This window comes from Haematobia irritans, chromosome 1, assembly GCF_050003625.1.
Source record: "Haematobia irritans isolate KBUSLIRL chromosome 1, ASM5000362v1, whole genome shotgun sequence".
Lineage (NCBI taxonomy): Eukaryota > Metazoa > Arthropoda > Insecta > Diptera > Muscidae > Haematobia > Haematobia irritans.
In genome coordinates, this window is record NC_134397.1 from 225216668 (window position 1) to 225240522 (window position 23855).

Below are 23855 nucleotides of genomic sequence, written 5' to 3' on the forward strand. Positions count from 1 at the left end.
TTCGGCACATATTTTTATTTTCCTATAATACCTCGTAGATTTCCAATTTCAGGCAAATTGGGTAAAAAATACGGATTCTAGAAGCCCAAGAAGTAAAATCGGGAGATCGGTTTGAGGCAAATTGGGTAAACATTACGGATTCTAGAAGCCCAAGAAGTAAAATCGGGAGATCGGTCTATATGGGGGCTATAGCAAAACATCGACCCATAATCACCATTTTCGGCACAAGTCTTAAGGGTCCTAGAGTAACACTAGGTTTCAAATTTCAGGTAAATTGGATTAAAACTACGGATTCTAGAAGTCCAAGAAGTAAAATCGGGAGATCGGTCTATATGGGGGCTATATCAAAACATGGACCGATATACCCCATTTTCGGCACACCTCTTTATGGTCCTAAAATACCTCAAGATTTCTAATTTCTCGCAACTTGGATAAAAACTACGGAATCTAGAAGCCCAAGAAGTAAATTTGGGAGGTGGGCTATATGGGGGCTACACCAAAATTTGGACCGATATAGCCCATTTTCTGCACACCTATTTGTGGTCCTAAAATATATCTAGATTTCCAATTTAAGGCAAATCGAATGAAAACTACGGTTTCTAGAAGCTCAAGACCCCATATCGTGTGATCGGTTTATATGGGAGGTATATCAAAACCTGGACCGATACATCCCATTTTCTGCACACGTATTTCTGGTCATAAAATACCTCTAGATTTCAAATTTCAGGCAAATCGGATAGTAAATACAGTTTCTAGAAGCCCAAGAAATAATCTGGAGATCGGTCTATATGGGGGCTGTACGAAAACATGGTCCCAAATAATTGTGGTCCCAAAATAATCCTAGATTTCCAATTTCAGGCAAATCGGGTTGTAAATACAGTTTCTAGACGCCCAAGAAGTAAAATCGGGAGATCGGTCTATATGGGGGCTATATCAAAACATCGACCGATACACCCCATTTTCGTTACACTTTTTGATGGTCCTAAAATACCTCTAGATTTCCAATTTCAGGCAAATTGGATAAAAACTACAGTTTTTATAAGCCCAAGACCCCAAATCGGGTGGTCGGTTTATATGGGGACTATATCAAACCTTGGACCGATATAGCCCATCTTCGAACTTGTCCTGCCTGCAAACAAAAGACGAATCTGTGCCAAATTTCAGGACGATAGCTCCATTATTGAAGGCTGTAGCGTGATTACAACAGACAGACAGACGGACATGCTTATATCGTCTTAGAATTTTTCCCTGATCAAGAATATATACACTTTATATAGTCGGAAATCGATATTTCGATGTGTTACAAACGGAATGACAAACTCATTATACGCCGTCACCATTTTATAATTAATTATATAACGGCAAATTTTATTTGTAAATAATTTGTAAATATTTGTTTACAATCACGAAATTAATTCATTCAATTAAATCTTAATTGAAATTTTTTCAATCACGGAAATGATAATATCAATAAATGATGCCAATTAAAATTCTTATAGATCCATTTAATTTTTGTAGTTGTTTTTTTATTGAATATATTAAACATGTATAAAAAATTTAACCCTCTAATGCCCAATCCCTCCTTTAGGCGGGCTTCATTAAATCAGGAAGCTTTTAGTAAAACACACCTTAAGACAACACAAGTGGGTAAAATAAAAAGAAAACTTAGTTAAAACTGTTCAAGAGGCTTTGCAGCATATACTGAATTTAACCATGTACATTTTTCTTGTTTAGTTTTCTAGCTTTTGTATCGCTAACTTTGAATATTTAATCAGCTGGCAAAAAAATTTGGGCATTAGAGGGTTAATTTTTGTAATTTTTTGTGTGTTAGATTTTGCCTCAAATACAAAAAATCCAACAAAAAACCATAAGAAATTGCTAAATCGTATAAAATTTTATAAAAATACCAGAAATGTATTTAATCTAAAAATAAAATTATTATAAATAAATAATAATACAATAGATAATTGATTGACGCAAATAAAAACATATATAATTTTATGACAAAACCCAATGAAATTTTATTTATTTTTTAAAAAATTTATAACCATAATAAATTATGATATTAAATGTGGGAGGTACTAACAACAAAGTTTTTCGATCTAAAACCCCAATTAAAATTTCTAAGAAATCATTTAATTTTTTATCCAAGAATATTTTTAATTTCTGTGACTGCTAGTTGTCTCCAAAAATAAACCTATTTGGAACCCATTGTGCCTTGGTGTTTCGCAGTGTAACTATCTTACAATTTAATTAATAAGAGTTACGTACATTTCCTACGTTTTAATAAAGCTTAAAAAAAATATTTCAATAATATCGAAAACTTATGAAACTAGTTTTACACACAAAAAAACAAAAATTAAAATGTCAGGTATCTGTCATTTCCAGTTCAACACATACACTGAGAGCTAGGTAGCCTCACTTGAAACTTCTACAAAATTTATTTACCCTTAAAATAATTTACAACTAAACGTTAATTAGAATTTCTGTAGCAGAAGCTAATCATTCGTTTTCATAAAAAAGGTATATCTCGTATTCTCCTTTCCAAAGTAAATCGCTTTGAGTTTCTTAAAACAATGCAATTCAACTGCTGGCAATCTGTTTTACTTAATGTTAAACAAAATTTTACTAATTAGCCCATTTCTTCTCACAAAAAATTCAGGACATCTTTGTAAATATTTTCCAAAAAATAAAAGAAAAAACATAGCACAACAAGAAGCTGTCATTGTTAATCATGTTTTGGACAATTTTTCCCGAAATTAATTTGTGGTGACCTTTTTGTTTCACGGTTTAATTGTTGATAATGACGAATATAGCCAAAGTTATAGGATTTTTGTTTTTCATCATATCCTTAGGTCAAAATAACCTTTCTTTGTTATTATTCTTTTAATTCCCTCTTTCTCTCTTTCCCTCTAAACACCATCATTCGTTTTAGCCAACTAATTGTCTTTATTTATTTAGATCAAAATATTATGGGATACCCAAAATGAAATGAATACTACAGTAACATTTAGCTTACGGCTGAATAATGAAGTCACAATCTGTTTTATTATTAGGCCTTAATATTTTACCAACCAACCATCCATCCATCATCTCTCTGTAGTCTCTTTTTTGGGGGAGGAAGATTATTTTCTCTGTAAAAAGTTGCCACTGAAAGTGTCATTTTGTGGCGGAAATGTGGTTGCTGTAATTTTATTTCCGTTTCCTTCTGCAATAAGGTAAATCTTTGAATAGCTCAAAGCTATTGTTAACAACAACAGCAACAACGAAAAAAGGGAGAAACATCATTTTGAGTTATGTTATTTATTGTCTTGTTTTTCCAATGTTTTACATTAATTGTGGGATATTTATTTGCAAAAGGACAAGAAGAGGATATAAATCTAAGATGATTCTTGTTTTAGAATAAATACCGTTACTGCTTGGAGGGATAGGATTTTTCTATTTGTAAGATTTTTTTTAATGTTTGCTTACATTTTTACGCTTCCCAACTTTGAATATCTGTTTATTTTGATCCCTTTATTGCTTTAATTATCCTAAAACTTAACTCTTAAACTGCTCAACGATTGTTTCTTTTTAATACCTTTTTAAAGAAAAGATTCAATAAACAAGAAAACATAGTCTTCGTGGATGTTAACTAAAAAAGAGCGAAAGTGTTTTCTAATGGGAGAATTATAACCACAACTCCCAAAATACCTTTAAGATAAAGCTCTTTTTTATTATTAGAGATAGAGAGAGCAAATGTCATGGCTGTGGATGTATATTATTTGGTGGATCTGTCTCTCAAATGCATTGCCGTTTGCACTGTAATATATCAATAAAATTTGAGTGTATGTTAAATTTCTGAATTTTAAACCACAATAACAATAATACAAAAATGATGAGAGAAAATTATAATAGATAATGTGTATATGTGAAAGTGGTTATTTATTGCAGCATATTTTAGGCTTTTTCCTGGGCAGAGAAATATTTGTATGCTCATTTTCAAGGTATCTTATCAACAAAATTCTATGGAAACCAGTGTTACCATCCTGCCATTTATGAAACAAATTCACCACAAATGTTTTAAAAAAAAAATTTTTTTAATAAACTAAAACAATATAAATAGTTTGCAATAAAAATATGTAAATTTTAGTATCAGTTTAACAAAGGTGTTTTTTCTGTGTAGTAGGTTGGTACTCATTTCGAGGTTGTTAAAATCAAAAATAGATTTATAAAAACAGAAAAAGTAAAAATTGAAGAAGATGATCCATAATAAAAAGTTTTTTCTTCGTTAAAAGGATTAAAGAAAAGTTATTGTGAAAATATGGCTACACGCAAAGAAAAAAAACGTTTGGAAAACGTGTACCGAAAACGTTTTTCTTTTGTTAGAGTTTTTTGAATTGCTTCGAAAATTTTAAACTTTTATCACCAAAAAAATTCGTTTGTTACAAAGTTTTTATTTTTTCAATAAAAAAAGTTATTTTTGAAACAACAACAGAGTCCATTTCGTTTATATCAAACACTCTTCTTTTCTGACTTTTGGTCTTTAATAAAATACATTTTACAGTTCAAAATTTAATATAGTACAATGTAATGTTGAACATTTTTTTCGGAATCTTCCGAACATATGTAGAATGTATGTAAAAAAAAAAAACAAAAAAAAAACTTTGGTCGAAGCAGGGATCGAACCCACGACCCTTGGCATGAGAGTCAGACGTAGCAACCACTGCTCCACGGTGCCAAACTAAATGTTTGTTTCTGTTAAATAAACTTTGTTTATTCGGTTCGTGGGCGCCGCAAGCTATGCTATATAAATATAACTTATATGGATATTTATCTCTTGATGACCATAACAGGTACATAGCTCAGTGGTTAGTGTGTTGGCTTACAAAGTGCATGGTCCGCGGTTCGATTCTCCGTCCAGGCGAAAGGTAAAAAAAATTTAAAAATTTATAAAATCGTATAATTTCTTCTACATTGTTTGTATTACAGAAAAAGGTGCTAAGAACTAAAAATCTTCGTGGAAGTGAGAAAGATGTGAGGGAAAATGCAATTAGCCAGAAAAAAATTTTTTTTTGAGTTAGTCTTTATGACTAAGCGCGATAATACGAATTTAAGCGCGATAATACGAATTTAATACCGACCTTAAATAAAGAGTCTGAAGAAGCCATGAATTAATTATTGTGGCTTATTGTTAAAGACAACACGAAAAGCCTTCAAAAATAGAAATAATGCCTGCAGAGTCCAATATTTTCAAATCCATAATAGATTTCAAAATGACATCTCAAAACATGTGTGCTACCAAGTTTTTAGATGATATTTTGGAATCTAATATGGATTTGAAAACCCTAAGCTCTGCTGGCTTTATTTCTATTTTCGATTTTTTCCACTGGGATGGTAAATAAATGAAATATTTCTCCAAATCATAAAGAGATTATAATACATCAAATGTGTTAATCCACATTAAATGGATTAAATTAAATGTGTTATAATAAAACCATTGAAATAAAAGATTACAAACAGGATTACAAAAGGATTTATATTACAATCATACAAGAAGATTAACAAGGAACATGATCATTGATAAATTACTTATGAAAATAAAACCTAAATCAAAACAATTCCAAACGAAATCGTCATGTATTTCCAAATCATCCCTTATAATCAAACAAAATATTCCTCACCTCAAAAAGGTCACAGCAGAATTGATCCCCTATCGCAATATTATGATCTTGCACAAATGGAGTTTAAATATGATTGAAAATTTGAATATTAAAATTTCAAATCATCATATACAGATCAACAAAAATTCATTGATTTTATTCAAAGCTCAATATTTTTTGTAACATGCCCAAGGGCCATTTGCCCATATATCCAGAAAAAGTGAATACATTTTAACCTCAAACCCCAACAAGAGAAAATATATAGGTCACCCCATGATGACACTTGAGAAAACCACAAAGTATGAAAATATCACAAAAACAATTACCTTTGTCATACGAACTGTGATTCTAAGTTTGATGTAAGTACCGCTATTAAGTCATATTCAAATCATGACACTCAGCCACATGCTATTGTAAAAAGTAACTGGTGCGTTTGGTTTAATAACCAATTTCTGGCGGTGGTGAGCAGTAATAATAGCAGCGGTACAAGCTTTTCATATTGGTTTCTGGACTAAGTAGGGATTTCTTGCTGTGGCCAAAGACCTCTATGCAACGCATTTTTTTTCTTTTTTTGTAACATTTGCCATATTTGGGACATGCTTGATTGCTTACGCAGTCCCAAGTTGAGCAATTTGTGTTCAAATGCGTTTCGCATAACAATCTCTCTTTTGCTGCAAATCTCCTATGATTAGTCCCACAATGGACAAAATCTAATGAGTACCCCCATTGTCTTTGAAGTGTGTTTAACCACCATAGTGAAGCCACTTCAAAACGCAAGAGATTTATTTTACCGGCAAGGTGAAGTGTCTATGACATGGACCCGATTTGTATGATGCCTGTGTCCATTTGTTAGTTTTGCTATTTTTCTTTATATCTATAGAGGTTATTCAATGAGTGAGTATGCATGAGAAAGAGAGGGAGAGAGTTCATTTTATGGGATATTGACAAATATTTTGAGACATAGACATAGACCCTTTTCTATGATGCCTGTCCATTTGTTAGTTCTACTATTTTTTTCTTTGCATCTATAGAGGTTATTCAATGAGTGCGTATGCGTGTGTATATGTCTGAGAGAGAAAGAGATTTCATTTTATGGGATATTCACAAATATTTTGAGAGGATTTGTTTTGTTGTTGTTGTTTATTAAAATGTTGCCATGATTAAGGCTAATCTGTTGTTATTGTTATATGAGATTAACACAAAATGTGTTAAACATTTCGCTAATATCGTAACCAAGATTTGCAACAAAATAAGAAAAACAAGTAAACACTCATCCGCTAAATCGAGTTATTTGTATCAAAGATTAGAATAGATTCAAGAAGATAGGAAATTAGCTACTGAGGAAATCGAACCATTTACATTTACTCGAACCAAAAGCGTATACGACAAGTATTGACATAGCATTAAAATGCAAATAAAAAGAAATTAAGTGCACGAAATAAATTTCCATAAAGGCGAAAATGTAATTTGTTTTTGTTGTTTCCTAAAATTTAACATTATTTCATTAAGAAAATTAAATTTTTCATTTAAAAACGAAAAACGGAAAACAACTAAAAAATTACAAACATGTATTGAACTAACATGGTAAATGCAACATTTGGTATGACGCAAGCCAATTTCCTATCTTCCTCAAGTTTATAATCTTTGATTTGTATGCTCCATCCGGTTGCCCATCCTGCTACTCTCAAGAAAGTCTCCATACAAGCGTTGTCTCTTTTATAAAATCGAGGAATCGGAAGCCACCGTGGTGCAATGGTTAGCATGCCCGCCTTGCATACACAAAGTCGTGGGTTCGATTCCTGCATCGACCGAACACCAAAAATTTTTTCAGCGGTGGATTATCCCATCTCAGTAATGCTGGTGACATTTCTGAGGGTTTCAAAACTTCTCTAAGTGGATTCACTGCAATGTGGAACGCCATTCGGACTCGGCTATAAAAAGGAGGTCCCTTGTCATTGAGCTTAACATGGAATCGGGCAGCACTCAGTGATACGACAGAAGTTCACCAATGTGATATCACAATGGACTGAATAGTCTATGTGAGCCTGATACATCGGGCTGCCACCTAACCTAACCTAACACCATGTACCAAATTTCAGCCGGATCGGATGAAATTTGCTTCTCTTAGAGCAATCGCAAGCCAAATTTGGGGGTCCCTTTATATGGGGGCTATACGTAAAAGAGGACCGATATGGACCAATTTTTGCATGGTTGTTTGAGACCATATACTAACACATGTACCAAATTTCTGTATATGGTCTCTAACAACCATGCAAAAATTGGTCCATATCGGTCCATAATTATATATAGCCCCCATATAAACCGATCCCCCGATTTGGCTTGCGGAGCCTCTAAGAGAAGCAAATTTCATCCGATCCGGCTGAAATTTGGTACATGGTGTTGGTATATGTTCTCTAATGACCATGCAAAAATTGGTCCACATCGACCCATAATTATATATAGCGCCCATATAAGCCGATCCACCGATTTGACCTCCGGAGCCTCTTAGAGGAAATAAATTCATCCGATCCGGTTGAAATTTGGAACATCGTGTTAGAATGTGGTATCTAACAAACACGCAAGAATTGGTCCATATCGGTCCATAATTATATATAGCCCCCATATAAAACGTTCCCCAGATTTGATCTCCGGAGCCTCTTTGAGGAGCAAAATTCATCCGATCCGGTTGAAATTTGCAACGTGGTGTTAGTATAAGGCCGCTAATAACCATGCCAAAATTGGTCCATATCGGTCTATAGTTATATATAGCCGATCCCCAATCACACAAAAATTAGTCCATATCGATTCATAATCATGGTTGCCACTCGAGCCAAAAATAATCTACCAAAATTTTATTTCTATAGAAAATTTTTTCCAAATTTTATTTCTATAGAAAATTTTATCAAAATGTTACTTCTATAGAAAATGTTGTAAAAATTTTATTTTGTCAAAAATTTATTTCTATAGAAACTTTAAACTTAATTATATACGTATTTAATCGGCCTTTTTTAGTTTAATATATACCACGTATGGACTATGTGGTATATATTACGGTGTTAGGAAGTTTCTACGCAATCCATGGTGGAGGGTACATAAGCTTAGGCCTGGCCGAACTTACGGCCATATATACTTGATTTTTATTGTTTTCAAAGTGGAAAATTCCGTTATTTTGCAAAAATATTGTACGAAGACTTTCTTGATGTAGAAATCCGCTCCGCTACATGGTTGCTCAATTATACTGTAGGGTTGCCATCAAATTAAAAAGTGTTTTGCAACATAATGTTTATTGGTAATTTAGTTTTTTTCCTCAATTTCTATAATTGTAGAAAATATAACGTTTTTATAAAAAATTAAGCGTTTGTACGGAGGCATTTTTGATTCAGTGTCTTTTGGATCCGAATTGAATAATTTCTTATCAAATTCAATACGTATTTTTCATATTTAGAATAAACTTTACTATACCAAATATATACATAGCCCTTTTTAACATTTTTTCTATGTGTTCATTAATGAATGGTATGTATCATTTAAGGAGATTAATTTTTTTAACTTTAAAAAAATTTCAAAAATTTTGTAATAATATTTTGTCATTCATAATGCGATATCATCATCTTCAGAATTTTAATCCTTAATTAAAGAGAAAACATTTAATGATTAGCATACAAAAGTATTTAAACCCCATTCCACTATCCTATCACAAAAGGAGAACATTAATCATTGAACTCTAAAATGACTCCCTAATGTGCAAAAGGCGGAGAAGGGCTAAACTCAAAGTTTACACAAATAATTAAACGATTACTCAACAACTTACGAATACGATTAACTACATCATTTATATTCATATTTTAAACCCGGGGAGGATAAGCCCCAAAAGAGAAATAAAAAATTTTCAGTTTTATTTATATAACAAAAAAAATGTAAACATATTTGGTGGTAGTTTTTGGTTTTCATTAACTCCCCGAAAAAGGGTCTCTTTTTTTTCAAACAAAAAAAGATCTTCAAATTTGATAAATATATCAAAAGGTAAGCACACGTCAAATAAAGCGCCAATTTAAGAAATACTCTAGACAATGAAGAGTGAAGCCCAGAAAATGTAAAAAAACGACACGAGTCAAACGCGGGAGGATCCACTCTTATCATGATGGCTTCTTTATAAACCAAAAAACAGAAATACAATGTGTGCGCCTGCGCAGTGTGTGCCTGTCTACCATGTCAGCCAAAGCGAGTGAATAACTGACTGACTGTAATGAATGACTTGGTGTGTACATCACTTTAGCACTTGCCAGATCCTTATCTACCCAGCAAGGGGTTTCACAATGGGTCCCTCTACACTCATAGAAGAACTCGTAAAAGGTCAGTGTTTTTTTGTTTTTTTTTTAGGATATCCTATGGTTTATCTTTTGCTTTTTTATTCTATTTCAAGCCACATTTTTTTTTGCTTGGTAGAGGCCAATTGTTTCTTTATCCTCCAATATATATATATTTTTTGTGATATGAGAATGTAATGAAGAATCGTCCTTCTTAATTCGCTTTATAACAAAAGGTTAAAGTTTTTAATTTAGGGGTTCGTTTGAACATTTTTCAATTTTAAATGCGGCAACTCATTGTCAATGATATCGTTTTTGAAGAAAACAAAATTTAAGGTAATTTGATCATTGATTAAGTTAACATTTACATAGGAAAAGTATATTAAAATTAAACTTAAGGGGGTATTGAAAAAAAAAACTCCTGAGAAAATTTCTACATCCACTGCTCACAAATGTGGTATCACAATGGACTGAATAGTCTAAGTTAGCCTGATACATCGGGCTGCCACCTAACCTAACTTAACCTACATCCACTGCAAAATTATTTTAGTTTACGAAAATTTGTTGATTGTAGTAAATTTTTTTTTTTTGACTCTAATTATTTTTTATTTACTCTAAAGATATGGACTAAAAATGAAAAAAAACAGTTTTACATAATCTAAATACAAAAATTTATTAAATTTGAATATTTCATAAAATAATTCATAAGTTGCTAACATGAGTAACTTTTTCCTAAATTGTGTCCGTCTTGAAAAGGCCTTTTAAATGGTCGACAAATTCATCTTACACACGAAGGTGGCTCTGCTGAGTTCTTGAATCCTGATTCCTATTTAAATAACCATGGTCTGTGGTCGAAATTTTAATCTGCCCAGGGCTTCAATACGGTCCTTAAGAGATTCAATATTTATTTTGACTCCACTCAACTTTTCTCTGATATACTTAATGGCACTTTAAAGATCCTGAAAAATTATGCTATAAACTCCAGTTGTCGTCATATTTTTTTCATAGTGTATTTCCTTATACAATATATTAACATATTGTCTACTACTCCTTGTTAACCTTACATTTGACCTCTATGGCATATGACTACTAAACAATTAATGAAAAGTTTACCAAATCGATTCGTTGTCTGGTAATTCAATATTTTACTATACTCAACATTTGTTTCGAATTCTTTGCCTCATGTTGTGTTTATTTTTTTTATTTTTTGTACGATTTCCATTACATTGGATTATTTTTATCGGACAATTACGTAAAATTTATTTATTTCTTTTGCAATTCCATGAAGCATTTTAAGTGCTCACACCCCCCGTCCACAAATGGCCAAAGGATCAGGTGTCACATTTTAATAGATTCCATCAAATGGCTAACTGAATGGCAATAAAACACTTAATTTTTTTTTTTTTGTTAAGGGAAAGAGAATAATTCTCCCATTGCAAATGACCATATTGACAATTCCCAGAATCTATGGGAACAAGAATCCAAAATGTGAATCAGTAAAGAAGAAGGAAATTACATTGCAGGCTTAGTTTTGCAAATCACATGTATACTATTGCTTAAGATCTAGTCCCTGATATAAATAAAAGCAATGAGTGGTGGAATTCAGGTATTATTTATTCGGTCAGCAACCTTTAAATGGTTCAAATAATATTCGACAAAAGGGTAGTTGTAAATGACAAGGACATAAGTGGCAAAGAGTAGTAATTTAATGATTTTTACTACTTAAGTAAATATGACCAAATTCGCAAATATATGAATCTCTTCTTTATATACAAGATTTTTACCTTTTTCAAGTAGGTTTGATATTTCAGAAAACTAAGAATCTGATCCATTTTCATGAAACTCTATTAGTGCTTGATTATAGGTGATATTTATGTATATATAATATTTTTCCAATTTTTTTTTTTACTTATATCTTAAAAAATGTCAAATCAAATCAATCACATAAACTAATCGAAACAATCTATGTTTTTATAGAAATTATTGATTATTGTCCGTCGGCCAAACCTTTCTTTTTTGCCCGCTATTCCGCCAGTTTCTTCATTCGAAATTCAATTCTTATTTGACCATCTGCCAATCCATCCAATTGATTGTCCATCCGTCCGTCTGTTTCTTCGTTCGTCATCCTGTTCTTATGCAAACTCATTTGTCCGTCGGTCAATCCATCCTTCTATTTCCCCACCCACTGGCACTGGCCGTTGTGTTTCATCCATCTGTCCGTATGTTTATTTACATCCTTCACAGAAAAAAATATCACCAATTTTTATACCCTCCACCATAGGATGGGGGGTATATTGTAACACATCGAAATATTGCTCTAAGACCCCATAAAGTATATATATTCTGGGTCGTGGTGAAATTCTGAGCATGTCCGTCCGTCCGTCCGTCTGTTGAAATCACGCTAACTTCCGAACGAAACAAGCAATCGACTTGAAACTTGGCACAAATAGTTGTTATTGATGTAGGTCGGATGGTATTGCAAATGGGCCATATCGGTCCACTTTTACGTATAGCCCCCATATAAACGGACCCCCAAATTTGGCTTGCGAGGCCTCTAAGAGAAGCAAATTTCATTCGATCCGGCTGAAATTTGGTACATGGTGTTCGTATATGGTCTCTAACAACCATGCAAAAATTGGTCCACATCGGTCCATAATTATATATAGCCCCCACATAAACCGATCCCCCGATTTGGCTTGCAGAGCTTCTAAGAGAAACAATTTTCATCCGATCCGGCTGAAATTTGGTACATGATGTTCGTATATGGTCTCTAACAACCATGCAAAAATTGGTCTATATCGGTCCATAATTATATATAGCCCCCATATAAACCGATCCCCCGATTTGGCTTGCGGAGCCTCTAAGAGAAGCAAATTTCAACCGATCCTGCTGAAATTTGGTCCATGGTGTTAGTATATGGTCTTTAACAACCATGCAAAAATTGGTTCACATTGGTCCATAATTATATATAGCCCCCATATAAACCGATCCCCCGATTTGGCTTGCGGAGCCTATAAGAGAAGCAAATTTCATCCGATCCGGCTGAAATTTCGAACATGTTGTTAGGATATGGTCTCTAACAACCATGCAAAAATTGGTCCATATCGGTCCATAATTATATATAGCCCCCATATAAATCGATTCCCCGATTTGACCTCCAGAACCCCTTGGAAGAGCAAAATTCTTCCCATTCGGTTGAAATTTGGTACGTGAAGTTAGTATATGGTATCCAACAACCATGCAAGAATTGGTTCCTATCAGCCCATAATTATATATAGCTCCCATATAAACCGATCACCAGATTTGGCCTCCGGAGCCTCTTAGAAGACCAAAATTCATCTGATTCAGTTGAAATTTGGTACGTGATGTTAATATATGGCCTGAAACACCCATGCAAAAATTGGTCGATATCGGTCCATAATTATATATAGGCCCCATATAAACCGATCCCCAGATTTGACCTCCGGAGCACCTTGGAAGAGCAAAATTCTTCCCATTCGGTTGAAATTTGGTACGTGATGTTAATATAGGGTATCCAACAATCATGCAGGAATTGGTTCCTATCAGTCCATAATAATATATAGCTCCCATATAATCCGATCCCCAGATTTGACCTCCGGTGCCTTTTGGAGAAGCAAAATTCATCCGATCTGGTTGAAATTTGGTACGTGGTGGTAGCATATGATATTTAACAACCATGTGAGTTGAAATTTGTGGATGACAGTCTTTCGTAGAAGTTTCTACGCAATCCATGGTGGAGGGTACATAAGATTCGGCCTGGCCGAACTTACGGCCGTATATACTTGTTTTCAATTATAATCTTAATAGAATTTTCAAACATACGAGTATTCAAATGTTATGAGATATTGGAATTCTTGAGAACAGTAGGTTAGGTTAGGTTATGTGGCAGCCCGATGTATCAGGCTCACTTAGACTATTCACTCCATTGTGATACCACATTGGTGAACTTCTCTCTTATCACTGAGTGCTGCCCGATTCCATGTTAAGCTCAATGACAAGGGATCTCCTTTTTATAGCCGAGTCCGAACGGCGTTCCACATGAAAAAAGTAATCTTTTGAGATAATTTACCCATGTCCTTTCGTCTGCTTCTCCGTTCGTCAATTCAGGCTCATCTGTCCGTCGGCCAATCCTTCCATCTGTTTGTTCATTATTCAGTCTTCAATTTCTTCTTTCGTCATTCTGTTCTTATGCAGGTTCATCCGCCCGCCGGGTAGTCTATCCGACCGTTTGATTTTTATTTCTCTGTCCGTCAATGTCTGGCTGCTCCATTCTTCTGCCCATTCATCCATTTATCCTTAAAATTTTGGGCCAGCAAATCTGCTCGTCCATCCGTTTGTCCTGCGATTTGTGAGCCAGTTGCTCTTTTTTCCTTTATTCCATCAGTTTGTCCATTATTCAGTCTTCAGTTTCTTCATTCGTCACTCTGTTCTTGAGCAGGTTCATCCGTCCGTCGGGTAGTCTATCCGACTATTTGCCCATTTTCATTCCTCTGTCCGTCAATGTCTGGCTGCTCAATTCGTCTGCCATCCATCCATTTGTCCTTCACATTTTGGGCCAACAAATCTGCCCATCCATCCGTTTGTCCTGCAATTTGTGAGCCAGTTTCTCTGTTTATCCCTCCATTCGCACATCCTTTAATTGTTCGTTCGTTCGTTCATCTGTATGTCTGCTGAAACCACTTTTACTGTAAAAACGTATTATTTCTATTGATTTTTGTTTATCAAATGGTTCTAAGGCAGATAAACATGCTCTCAGTTTTGTTTTTCATCTAAAAATAGTAACAAATATGACCGTAAAGCTTCATCCATCAGTAAACATATATAGCAGTAAACCTTCTGTAGATTTCAGATTTCAAATTACGTTTTTTTACTCATATAAATGCACAATACAATAATAAAACTGCAGATTGTGTTTAGCCTTTAAAAAAGTAAGGAATAATGCTCCAACTTCTTTCGCCTGAGTTACAAATACGTTTTCATAGAGGCATGCTTAGTCAAATTTTGTGAATAATATGAAATTTTCATTCGATTGTGCCAGCTGGTGACTTCTTTAAGTTTGAGAACAATCTGAGAATTGAGCGCCAGTTCATCGCCCAACTTAGGAGGTACATTGTTTTGTTCAATTAAACATAAAATCGGACTATTAATTCGACATTGTATAACACTATGTTTGTTCTGCCGTACCTTTACAATCCCAGAAATTAGCCCGATGGGAATTTTTCTGTAGGCATTTGTTCCATAGGTTAACATAAAATCGGCCCAATAATTCGACATTGAATAACTCTGTGTTTTTCTTATCCTACATTGCGATTCCCAGAAATTCTCCCAACGGGACTGTCTCACAAAAGTAAATTTCGAAATTCCGAAAGTCTTATACATTTGGCCCATATCCAAACGGTGGTCTACCAATGCTCAGATATTTTCCCTTTAGACTTTGAGGGTACTCGGACGGAGTTAATCAAAATCAACGCGCAATAAATTTGAAACTTGAGAGAAAATTACCAAAGACTACATCCAAACGCTTTTTGATTTCGTTTTATGACGATTTACTCTTCAAAAAATCAGAATCTAGTCACTAACCAAAATTACGCTTTCACTTGTTTCTAGATTGCGAGGACACGCCCGCTTCTATACTAAAGAAAAGTAAATACGAATTAGATTTTGCTGAAATTTAAATAGTACCCGATTACTAATAAGGATTTTCAGATAGTCAATTGTCCTTGCTACTAATTATTAAATAAAGAAAATTATGTTTCGTTACTTAAAACTTGTTATAGTATAACACATTTTTTGTTAAAGACCATCAAAGTAATTAAATTAATTTGTTGCAAAAACAAGGCTTTCACTCTCATTGATTGCTCTCTTTTATGTTTACCCCATGTTAATGTATTTCCAAAAAACAAAAATACACATTTAATTCATAAATTTACAACAGATTCCCCATAGGTCATAGACTTTAATTCCCCTAACACAAGTCCAGATGTTTATCAGTAAAACTCAACACACGTCCATTACCTTATTAATAATCAATCTAGCATTTGCTACAGACTGCTATTAATTGTATAATTGCAAAGGCAATGACCATTTCTCGGTAATAATTTTAGTTATCTAACCAGAAAAATCATAACAACCCAACAATGCCAAATAAGAATCCTTATAGGATAGCAAAAAAAAACAGTATGCTCTCTATTCTATAATAATCCCTAAAATGTGCAGCAGACATTATGAAAATGAAATTTGAGAAGTTTTTGTAAATATGCAGCAGAAAGAAGATCGAATAAAATTCTATTTCACTTTGGAGAGTATGTGCATGTGTGTGTGTGTGCGTTTTTTCGCTTTAGGATTTGGTCTAACTCTACATGGCATAGATATTTCAAAAACCAAAACTAGTCCTAGGGCTTTAGGAATATAAATCCAATGAATGTTTTACAAAAAAAAACATTAGGCAATAGGGCGAATGAATAAAATAGACACCCTAGCCTATGTCAGGAATAGCCTTTGTCAGCATGAGTGGCAGCTTGATATAAAAATGAAAATTTGTACTTTAGTTAGTTTGGGGTTATATGGTGTTGAAGATAATCCTCCTTTATTTAAAGAATGAGTTGGTAAAGGGGATTTTTTTATAAGCAGAGAGTGTGAGAGAGAGGGGGAGAATAATACCATTATCAAGAATAACTTTTATTATAAATAAGTCCAGAGAAGTAGAAAGTCTCTCCATACCAAATTAATCAAACAATAAAGAGACAATGGCAATAATGATTAAAAATATTTAATTACCATACAACTTTGCAAGTGTACACAGAGTCACAATTAACAAATACCATTCCAAATCTTAACTTACTATACTCTCACACTCACTCTCACTTATTTACTAGAGGCAAATGAAATTCAATATAAAACCGTTACCTTGTAACTCTGAGAACATTGTATGACGTATCTAATTTACATTGCTTGCATTGTGTTTTCACTCTCTGCCCATTTACTCTCCAACAACAATAAACGTATAAAAAAGTACAATTTGTTTTTTTTTACCATTGCCCTATGGCTGATGGTGATGATTTGTAAATTTCCTCAATATGATGTGAAAATTCATGTTCAACATTTTTCCTACACTACAAGCATACAAGACTACAAACAAGCAAGCCAGCAAACTAACAAATGGCAAATGGGAAACGGAAATATAAAACAAAATTGCTATAATCTTATCTATCAAAAGGGATTAAATGCATTCACAAATGTTTTGCCATCAACATTCGCATATGAGAGTCTAAATATATAGAAAAATGCCATGATTTTATTCTTTTCTCCATGCCACTTTGGGCGTTGTTATTGTTGTTGTTGTTGATTGTCGTAGCTATATGCCAGCTAAATGTCATCACTAACTAACATACATGCCATGCATCCATGTTGATGGTTGAATGAGATTTTCTAGAAAGCGATTTTCTGGAAAATTATTGTTTTATTCGACTATAATAGCTTAATGCAGAAAATCGTGAATTAACACAACGCGAGAATTGTTACAGACAGCTCTGTAAGTGGGCTTTAAGCAATGATATATGCAGAGGAAAAAACTGAAAAACTCTGTGTGGCAAGAGCAATCATTTAATGGTCACATAGAAGAGAAAATATTGCTTAGAAATCGGGTGGGAGTAATAAGCAGTTATCAATGAAAACCTCAATTAAAAATCCCTAACACGCAGAAAAATGTTTAAAAAAATAAATTTTCAATGTTGAAAATATTGGCTTATCAAGGAGAAAAATACCATTGAATCAAAATTCGGCTTGGTAACAAATTTTCGGAATCTAAAAAAACAAAAAGACAGTGAAAGCTCTGCATACTAAAGAGAGATGATTGCTGACCTACACATTAAAATCAAATATATAAAATGAATTTGAATTAACGAAAATTGCAATTGATTTTTATATCCCAGCAAAAAAATTTGGAAGTACTTCTAAAGGCACAACTTTAACAGCACTTCCAGAAATGTTCTTCCAAAGATGTTCTTTATTTCAACTACTCAGGAAGTTCTTTTAATTCAATTCTTTATAATTCGCTTTTTTCATATTTTTAAAGGGCAATTTTAACTTTTTTGTTTCAAATATGTTAAAAACAGAGTAAGTAAAATGGTACAAATTATTAAAATTTTGTCGAAACGATTTCTAAATTCATTGTAGAAAAATTACGAAATTTTGTAAATGTTTGCGGTCAAGAGTTTCAGGTAAGCGTCAGAATGCATTAAAAATCATAAAAAATTACAAAAATGAATTATTTGGCAAAATATCACAATTTTTTTAATTCACATCCAAAACACTGAATTCGGATCACACCTGAAGAAGTGATGCATATTCAGTGCAACGGCTGTTGAAATGGTGGACATCCGTCCTATGACAAACCCATGCCAAACAAACCCGGATCCAAAAAGAACATTTTCACTACTTTTTTGGCGACGCTTTTTTTGCTGGGATGTTATAGTTAAAATTCAACTTTTTGTCAAGAACATTCGAAGTCGACTTTTTATAATATTCAAATTCAACTCATCGACTTTGGGTATTTTTGAAAATTTGACAAATCGCCTTTATGAACGAAAAACATTTTAAAAAGTCGAAAAGTTAGAATTCATTAAAAGAGATACAAAATTCGATAATCGACTTTTTTGGCATATCGACTATCTTCGAAAAACAATCGAAAAGTCGAATTCAGCTTTCTATAATCTTAATATTCAACTAATCGATATCAAGTAGATAAATCGAAATTTCACATAGGCCACATATCATTTATCGCAAAAATCAAGTTTCGAAGTCGACTTTTTGTAATATCGAAATTCAAAAATCAAGTTTCCAAATTTAGAAAAAGTCAAAACATGGGCTTTGGTAAAAGTTAAAAATCGTTTTTGCCAAATTTTTAAAAGCAACGTATTTGGTAAGGCAGCTATAGATTCCCTTAATACTGGAAATTGTCAAGCAATTTACACAATATTAAGGACGACATTTCTTTAGAAGAAATTTTACCTAAAAAAAGATTATAATCTTTGCTTCAAAAATTTGTTGTTGTCGCTAACACCAAAACCGGATAGATCGAATATTTGTAGCTAACTTAAGTAGTTTGTTCTTAAGTACACAGAAAAAATATCACCAAAATATATCCAATTAAAAAGTTAATTGAAGTTGAAATTTTTTTCAATTAATAAATTAATTGGTACAATTAACTTTTTAATCAAGATAGAAACATTAAGTTAATTTAGTCAATGATTGAAAATTTAAAAATTTTTAATTAAAAAGTTAATTGATACAATTAATTTATTAATTGAAAAAAATTTCAACTTCAATTAACTTTTTAATTGGAAATATTTTGGTGATATGTTTTTTTACTTTTAATCAAATTCGGAAGACTAAGTCAGTTATAAAAGTGATTAAATTTGTGATTTTTTTTTTTCAAACAATCAATTGTTAATCCAACTAAAAATTCTAAGCCAATTCAGAATGTAATTGAAAATAGTTACCTTTGTTTAATTACTAAATTAATTGAGTTTTGAAATCAACATCAATTAAGTTTTTAATTGAATCAATTAAAAACTTAATTGAAATTTGGTAATGAAATCAATTAATTTTTTAATCAAGAATTTTTTCTATGCCCAATTAAAACTGTGATTGATACTATCATTTTCGTGATTGAAGACATTTCAATTAAAAAATTAATTGGATCGATTAATTTCGAGGTTGAATCAGAAAAAATTTTTTTGTGTGTAGATAACTTACAAATGTCATAAAATTTTCGGAGTGAAGCGTCACTCAAACAGCAAAGCGCCATTTTATCCAGAATAAAGTGGTAATTAGCTAGCTTTGCCGGACGCATTCTATGTCCTTTAGAAACTTAAAATTATTTTAGTTTTTTTTTTTGCTTGCCAAATTGGTTAAGATTTGAAATATTTTATCTAGTGGTTTCCATACCAAAAAGTGAGTCACTTATATTTTCAATTGAATTGTGAATTGCATAAAGAATTGTATTCTTATTTTAGGAATTTTAATATAAGAAAATTTGGTTGAAATAAATTGGGTTTTATTTGAATCAGACTTTCTTTATTCAAAATCCATTGGTAATTATTAGCAGACACAACATTTGTTTAATTAAATTTAGGACTCAAAATCTTGGAAGTTTGTATCCCTCCGTTAAAGTCGTAGATTTTTGAAGTAATGTCAATTTTTCTTAAAATAAAGGGAAACAGTTTCAATTTAAAAAAGTTGTATTAAAAATCGTATTTATTGGTCCTAGATTTAAATCCAGATGGGTCGCTAAAAATGTCTTTATTTTAAAGAACCCACACCTTTGCTCAAAGAAAGGTCAAAATCTTTGGATCGAAGTAATTTTTTTTTAATTTTTATTTTTTCGGAGTTAATTTTTTTTCTATTTATTTAATATTCGTTTTGTGTTTTTTTTAAGTCCTTCATAGACGTGTTAATCCAAAGTCGATCTTGATTTAAAGTATAAATTATGACTTATTTCAAGTAAAAAGCTTCTTTAAAATAAAGTCTTGGAATAAGTCTCTTATTCTAAATGTGTTTTATATTCATAGTCTAGGTTTAAAAATAATCGAACTTAACTATGGACGCATCGCGTAAATCTAAGAACAAAAAGCTCTCAATGAGAAGTTGATCAACTTTTTTCAAATCCTTCTATTGCTCTGATAAGCGTCTTTTATGCAAAATTTCCATTCCTATTTTAAAGACAGGAAATCTTAGTGCTTAACATATTTAGCGATTATTCAATCATTTTTATGTTGTTCGCATTGAAAAGTTCCAATGAATCTTCAGACAGTCAGCCCGAAACCAAATTCTTGTACTCTGTGTTCCCCAACTTGACAACAACAATAGACTGCAATAAATTTGTCAACGAGATGGTTAAGCAGTCCAAGATTAATTCGGTGGATGCAAATGTAAGATTTCCGAAGGAAGTAAAATCTATCATCTTCTTGGATGTTTAACCACAATTTAAATTTGTTTGGAATTGAACCCATGGGTACTATTGCACGAAGAGGCCAATAAATTTTTATTGTTAGATTTAGATAATAGAAAATATACACATTATTGCAAGTGATGACACTGATTTTGCCACTATGTGTCATACTTTATAAATTTGTGTGCCATATTTTTGTTATGTTGAGGCACTTTATATTTAAATCTTATTACAATAATTTTTATAAATTTTCTATTTTAGACGTTGTGAACATTTTATTGCAAGTGATGACACTGATTTTGCCACTATGTGTCATACTTTATAAATTTGTGTGCCATATTTTTGTTATGTTGAGGCACTTTATATTTAAATAGTATTACTTATATTATTATTAAATATTATTTTTATAAATTATCTATTTTAGACATTGTGAACATTTCTCCCTTCTCATACCATAGGGTTTTTCAAACGGAACGCCTATAAATATGCAACGGAATTTTTTTTTTAGCGCATAAACCTATTTACTTCCACGATTTGCAAGGATATAAAGATAAAATTCTACTTACATTAATATGAGAAAAGTGTTTTAACAATTCTATGGAAAGAGTTGAAATATAGATGCATTTAAATTGTATTTTGCTAATATTTGTGGCACTTTTTTAAAATCAAAGTGCCACCCTCTTTATCGCATTGTACTTTCTTGTCCCAGATTTTCCAAACGTCAACAGGAGTCACGTCTAGCCTAAATAACTTATGTGATATTTAACATTCTTAACTTTACATATATAATTTCTGATGTCCTTACACCGAAAGAAAAGTTTTCTTTTCTGAGGAACTAAATTTTGGGCAAGCAAAGATTTCTTGTGACAGAAAGAACAGCAAAATAAAATAATAAGAGACAAGCTTGCCTTAAATTCGGGTTTATATGCTCTTAGAGAAAATACCTTAACAGAAAGGAATTTCGTGTGTCTAAAATTTCGTTTCGCAGGGTATAGTATTGGTATCACGGTTGCCACTCAAGCCAAAAATCATCTACCAAAAGTTAAAGAAAATTTTACCAAAAATCTACCAAACAGAATAAATATTATTTTGCAAAATTTAATGTTTTTTAAGAAAAATTTCTCAAAATTGTATTCCCATGAAAAATTTTGTAAAAATTTTATTTGTCTCGAAATTTTGTGAAGTACCTCTTAGTTGGAGAGGATTTTTTTTTGCAAAATCTACCATAGCATAAAGAATTCAACCAAACAGTTATAGATCTACGATTTTTGGTAGTATTCTACCAACTGTGTCAACCTTGATTGGTATACCAATTGGATTGGCAACTTTAAGGCGCTGCATTACGAAAAAGTCGCAGATATAGTTTGAGGGAAAAATATGTTTGTAATAACAAATTTTTCCAGTGTATTCTTGGCATGAACTCACTAAGATGAAAAAGTTGTCCTTTCCAACAAAATATTTCACAACTCACCTTGATAACATGGCTGCATCCTGTGGACCACCAGCACCCACCGTAGCCGGCGGTAATTGAGGTATGGGTGTTATTAAAGTTGAGCCATTCTTTTTTGAGGGTTCATTACGACTTAATATTGACGATATGGAAAAGCTGGTGAAACCATTTCCCGATGTTACTTTACCATTAGCACCACCCGCCGCTGCCGATGATTGATCACCAGCTGTATGTGATTCTCCATTTGTGGGACAATTATTATTAGCCATTTTACTATTATTGTTATTGGTACTAAGATTTGTTTGTGATTCTTCTGTGCTAGTGGATTCCGGTGATTTTGGAGCTCCATGGGTTCCCAAGGCGGCTGGACTTAAACGGTCTGAATTATTCAATGTACTATGATTATTGTTGGCGGCGGCAGCAGCAGCAAAATGAGAAACCACCGTCGGTGTTACAGAACCCGGATGTTGCAATAAATGTTGATGGGCCGGATGGGTTAAATGACCAAAACTGGCATGCAAGGCATGATGTAAGGCTACCGGATGATGACCGGCATTTAAAGAATTCAAATGATGTTGCAAATGATGATGCAAAACTGTAGGTGCAACTGCACTGGCCATGCTTGAGGGACTGTTGTGATGATGTTGATGATGGTGTGATGATGGCTGGTAGTTGGATGATGAAGTGGGTGTACCGGCTGCTGTTGTGGGGGTATGTACGGAGTTTGGTGTGGATGCTCCACCTTGGGAACGAGCTGGTGATGTGGATCGTAGAGGTGAGTCGCGACCCTCTTGGCCACAACCCAAGGGAGAAGGCTCTGGGCTGGACACTACACTAATATCGACTTCGTGTTCCGAGGAAGACATGTTTGTTTATAGGGAACTTAATTTGATGTTTTTTTTTTAATTTTTTCAAAAAAAAATTGTAAACAATATTTTTTTTATATCACTGTTTTATTTTTTGAAATTTCACAATCTTATCATTTTTTTTTTTACAAAAAAATCTTTTTAATTTGTCACTTCTTTTGTCGACACTTTATTTTTTAATTGTTGTCTTATACAATTGATTGTATTTAAATTTGATTGATTGTTGTTGTTGATTTATTTGGGTATTTTTGTGTGTGTGGGTTTTCTTGTTAAGTGAAAACTTGAATTTTTTTCCTTTCGGTAATTTTTCTCTTTTGAGGACTAGCGCAAGAAAGTACGTCCTTTCACGATCATCAACGTTTTACATTTAAATCGTTCATATCCTTTGTTGTGTGTCCGTAACCGTTAACAAACGTTTACTGTCTACTCGATAAACGAAAAGAAACCATTTACGCTTATACACACACACATACACTGTAACAAACTCTCTCACCCATTCATGACATAGAGTGGTATCCTTGCAGTTTGTTATGTTATTGTGAATATTCTATTGAGCATACCGCGACTATAGGTGTGTTCACTGTGTAAGTGTACGGGTGGTTGTGAGCAGTTTAGTTG

At 32.8% G+C, this 23855-nt stretch overlaps 1 protein-coding gene across 1 annotated transcript in view; it reads right to left on the reverse strand.

Moving 5' to 3' along the window:
• The window catches only part of Hmx (H6 family homeobox), a 39814-nt gene extending 16562 nt beyond the window's left edge, over positions 1-23252 (reverse strand). Inside the window, exon 1 of the mRNA XM_075300888.1 lies at positions 22393-23252. Coding sequence (XP_075157003.1) covers positions 22393-23237 — 845 coding nt within the window. The 5' untranslated portion in view covers positions 23238-23252. The remainder of the gene's footprint in view (positions 1-22392) is intronic.
• Between the last annotated feature and the right edge of the window lie 603 nt (positions 23253-23855).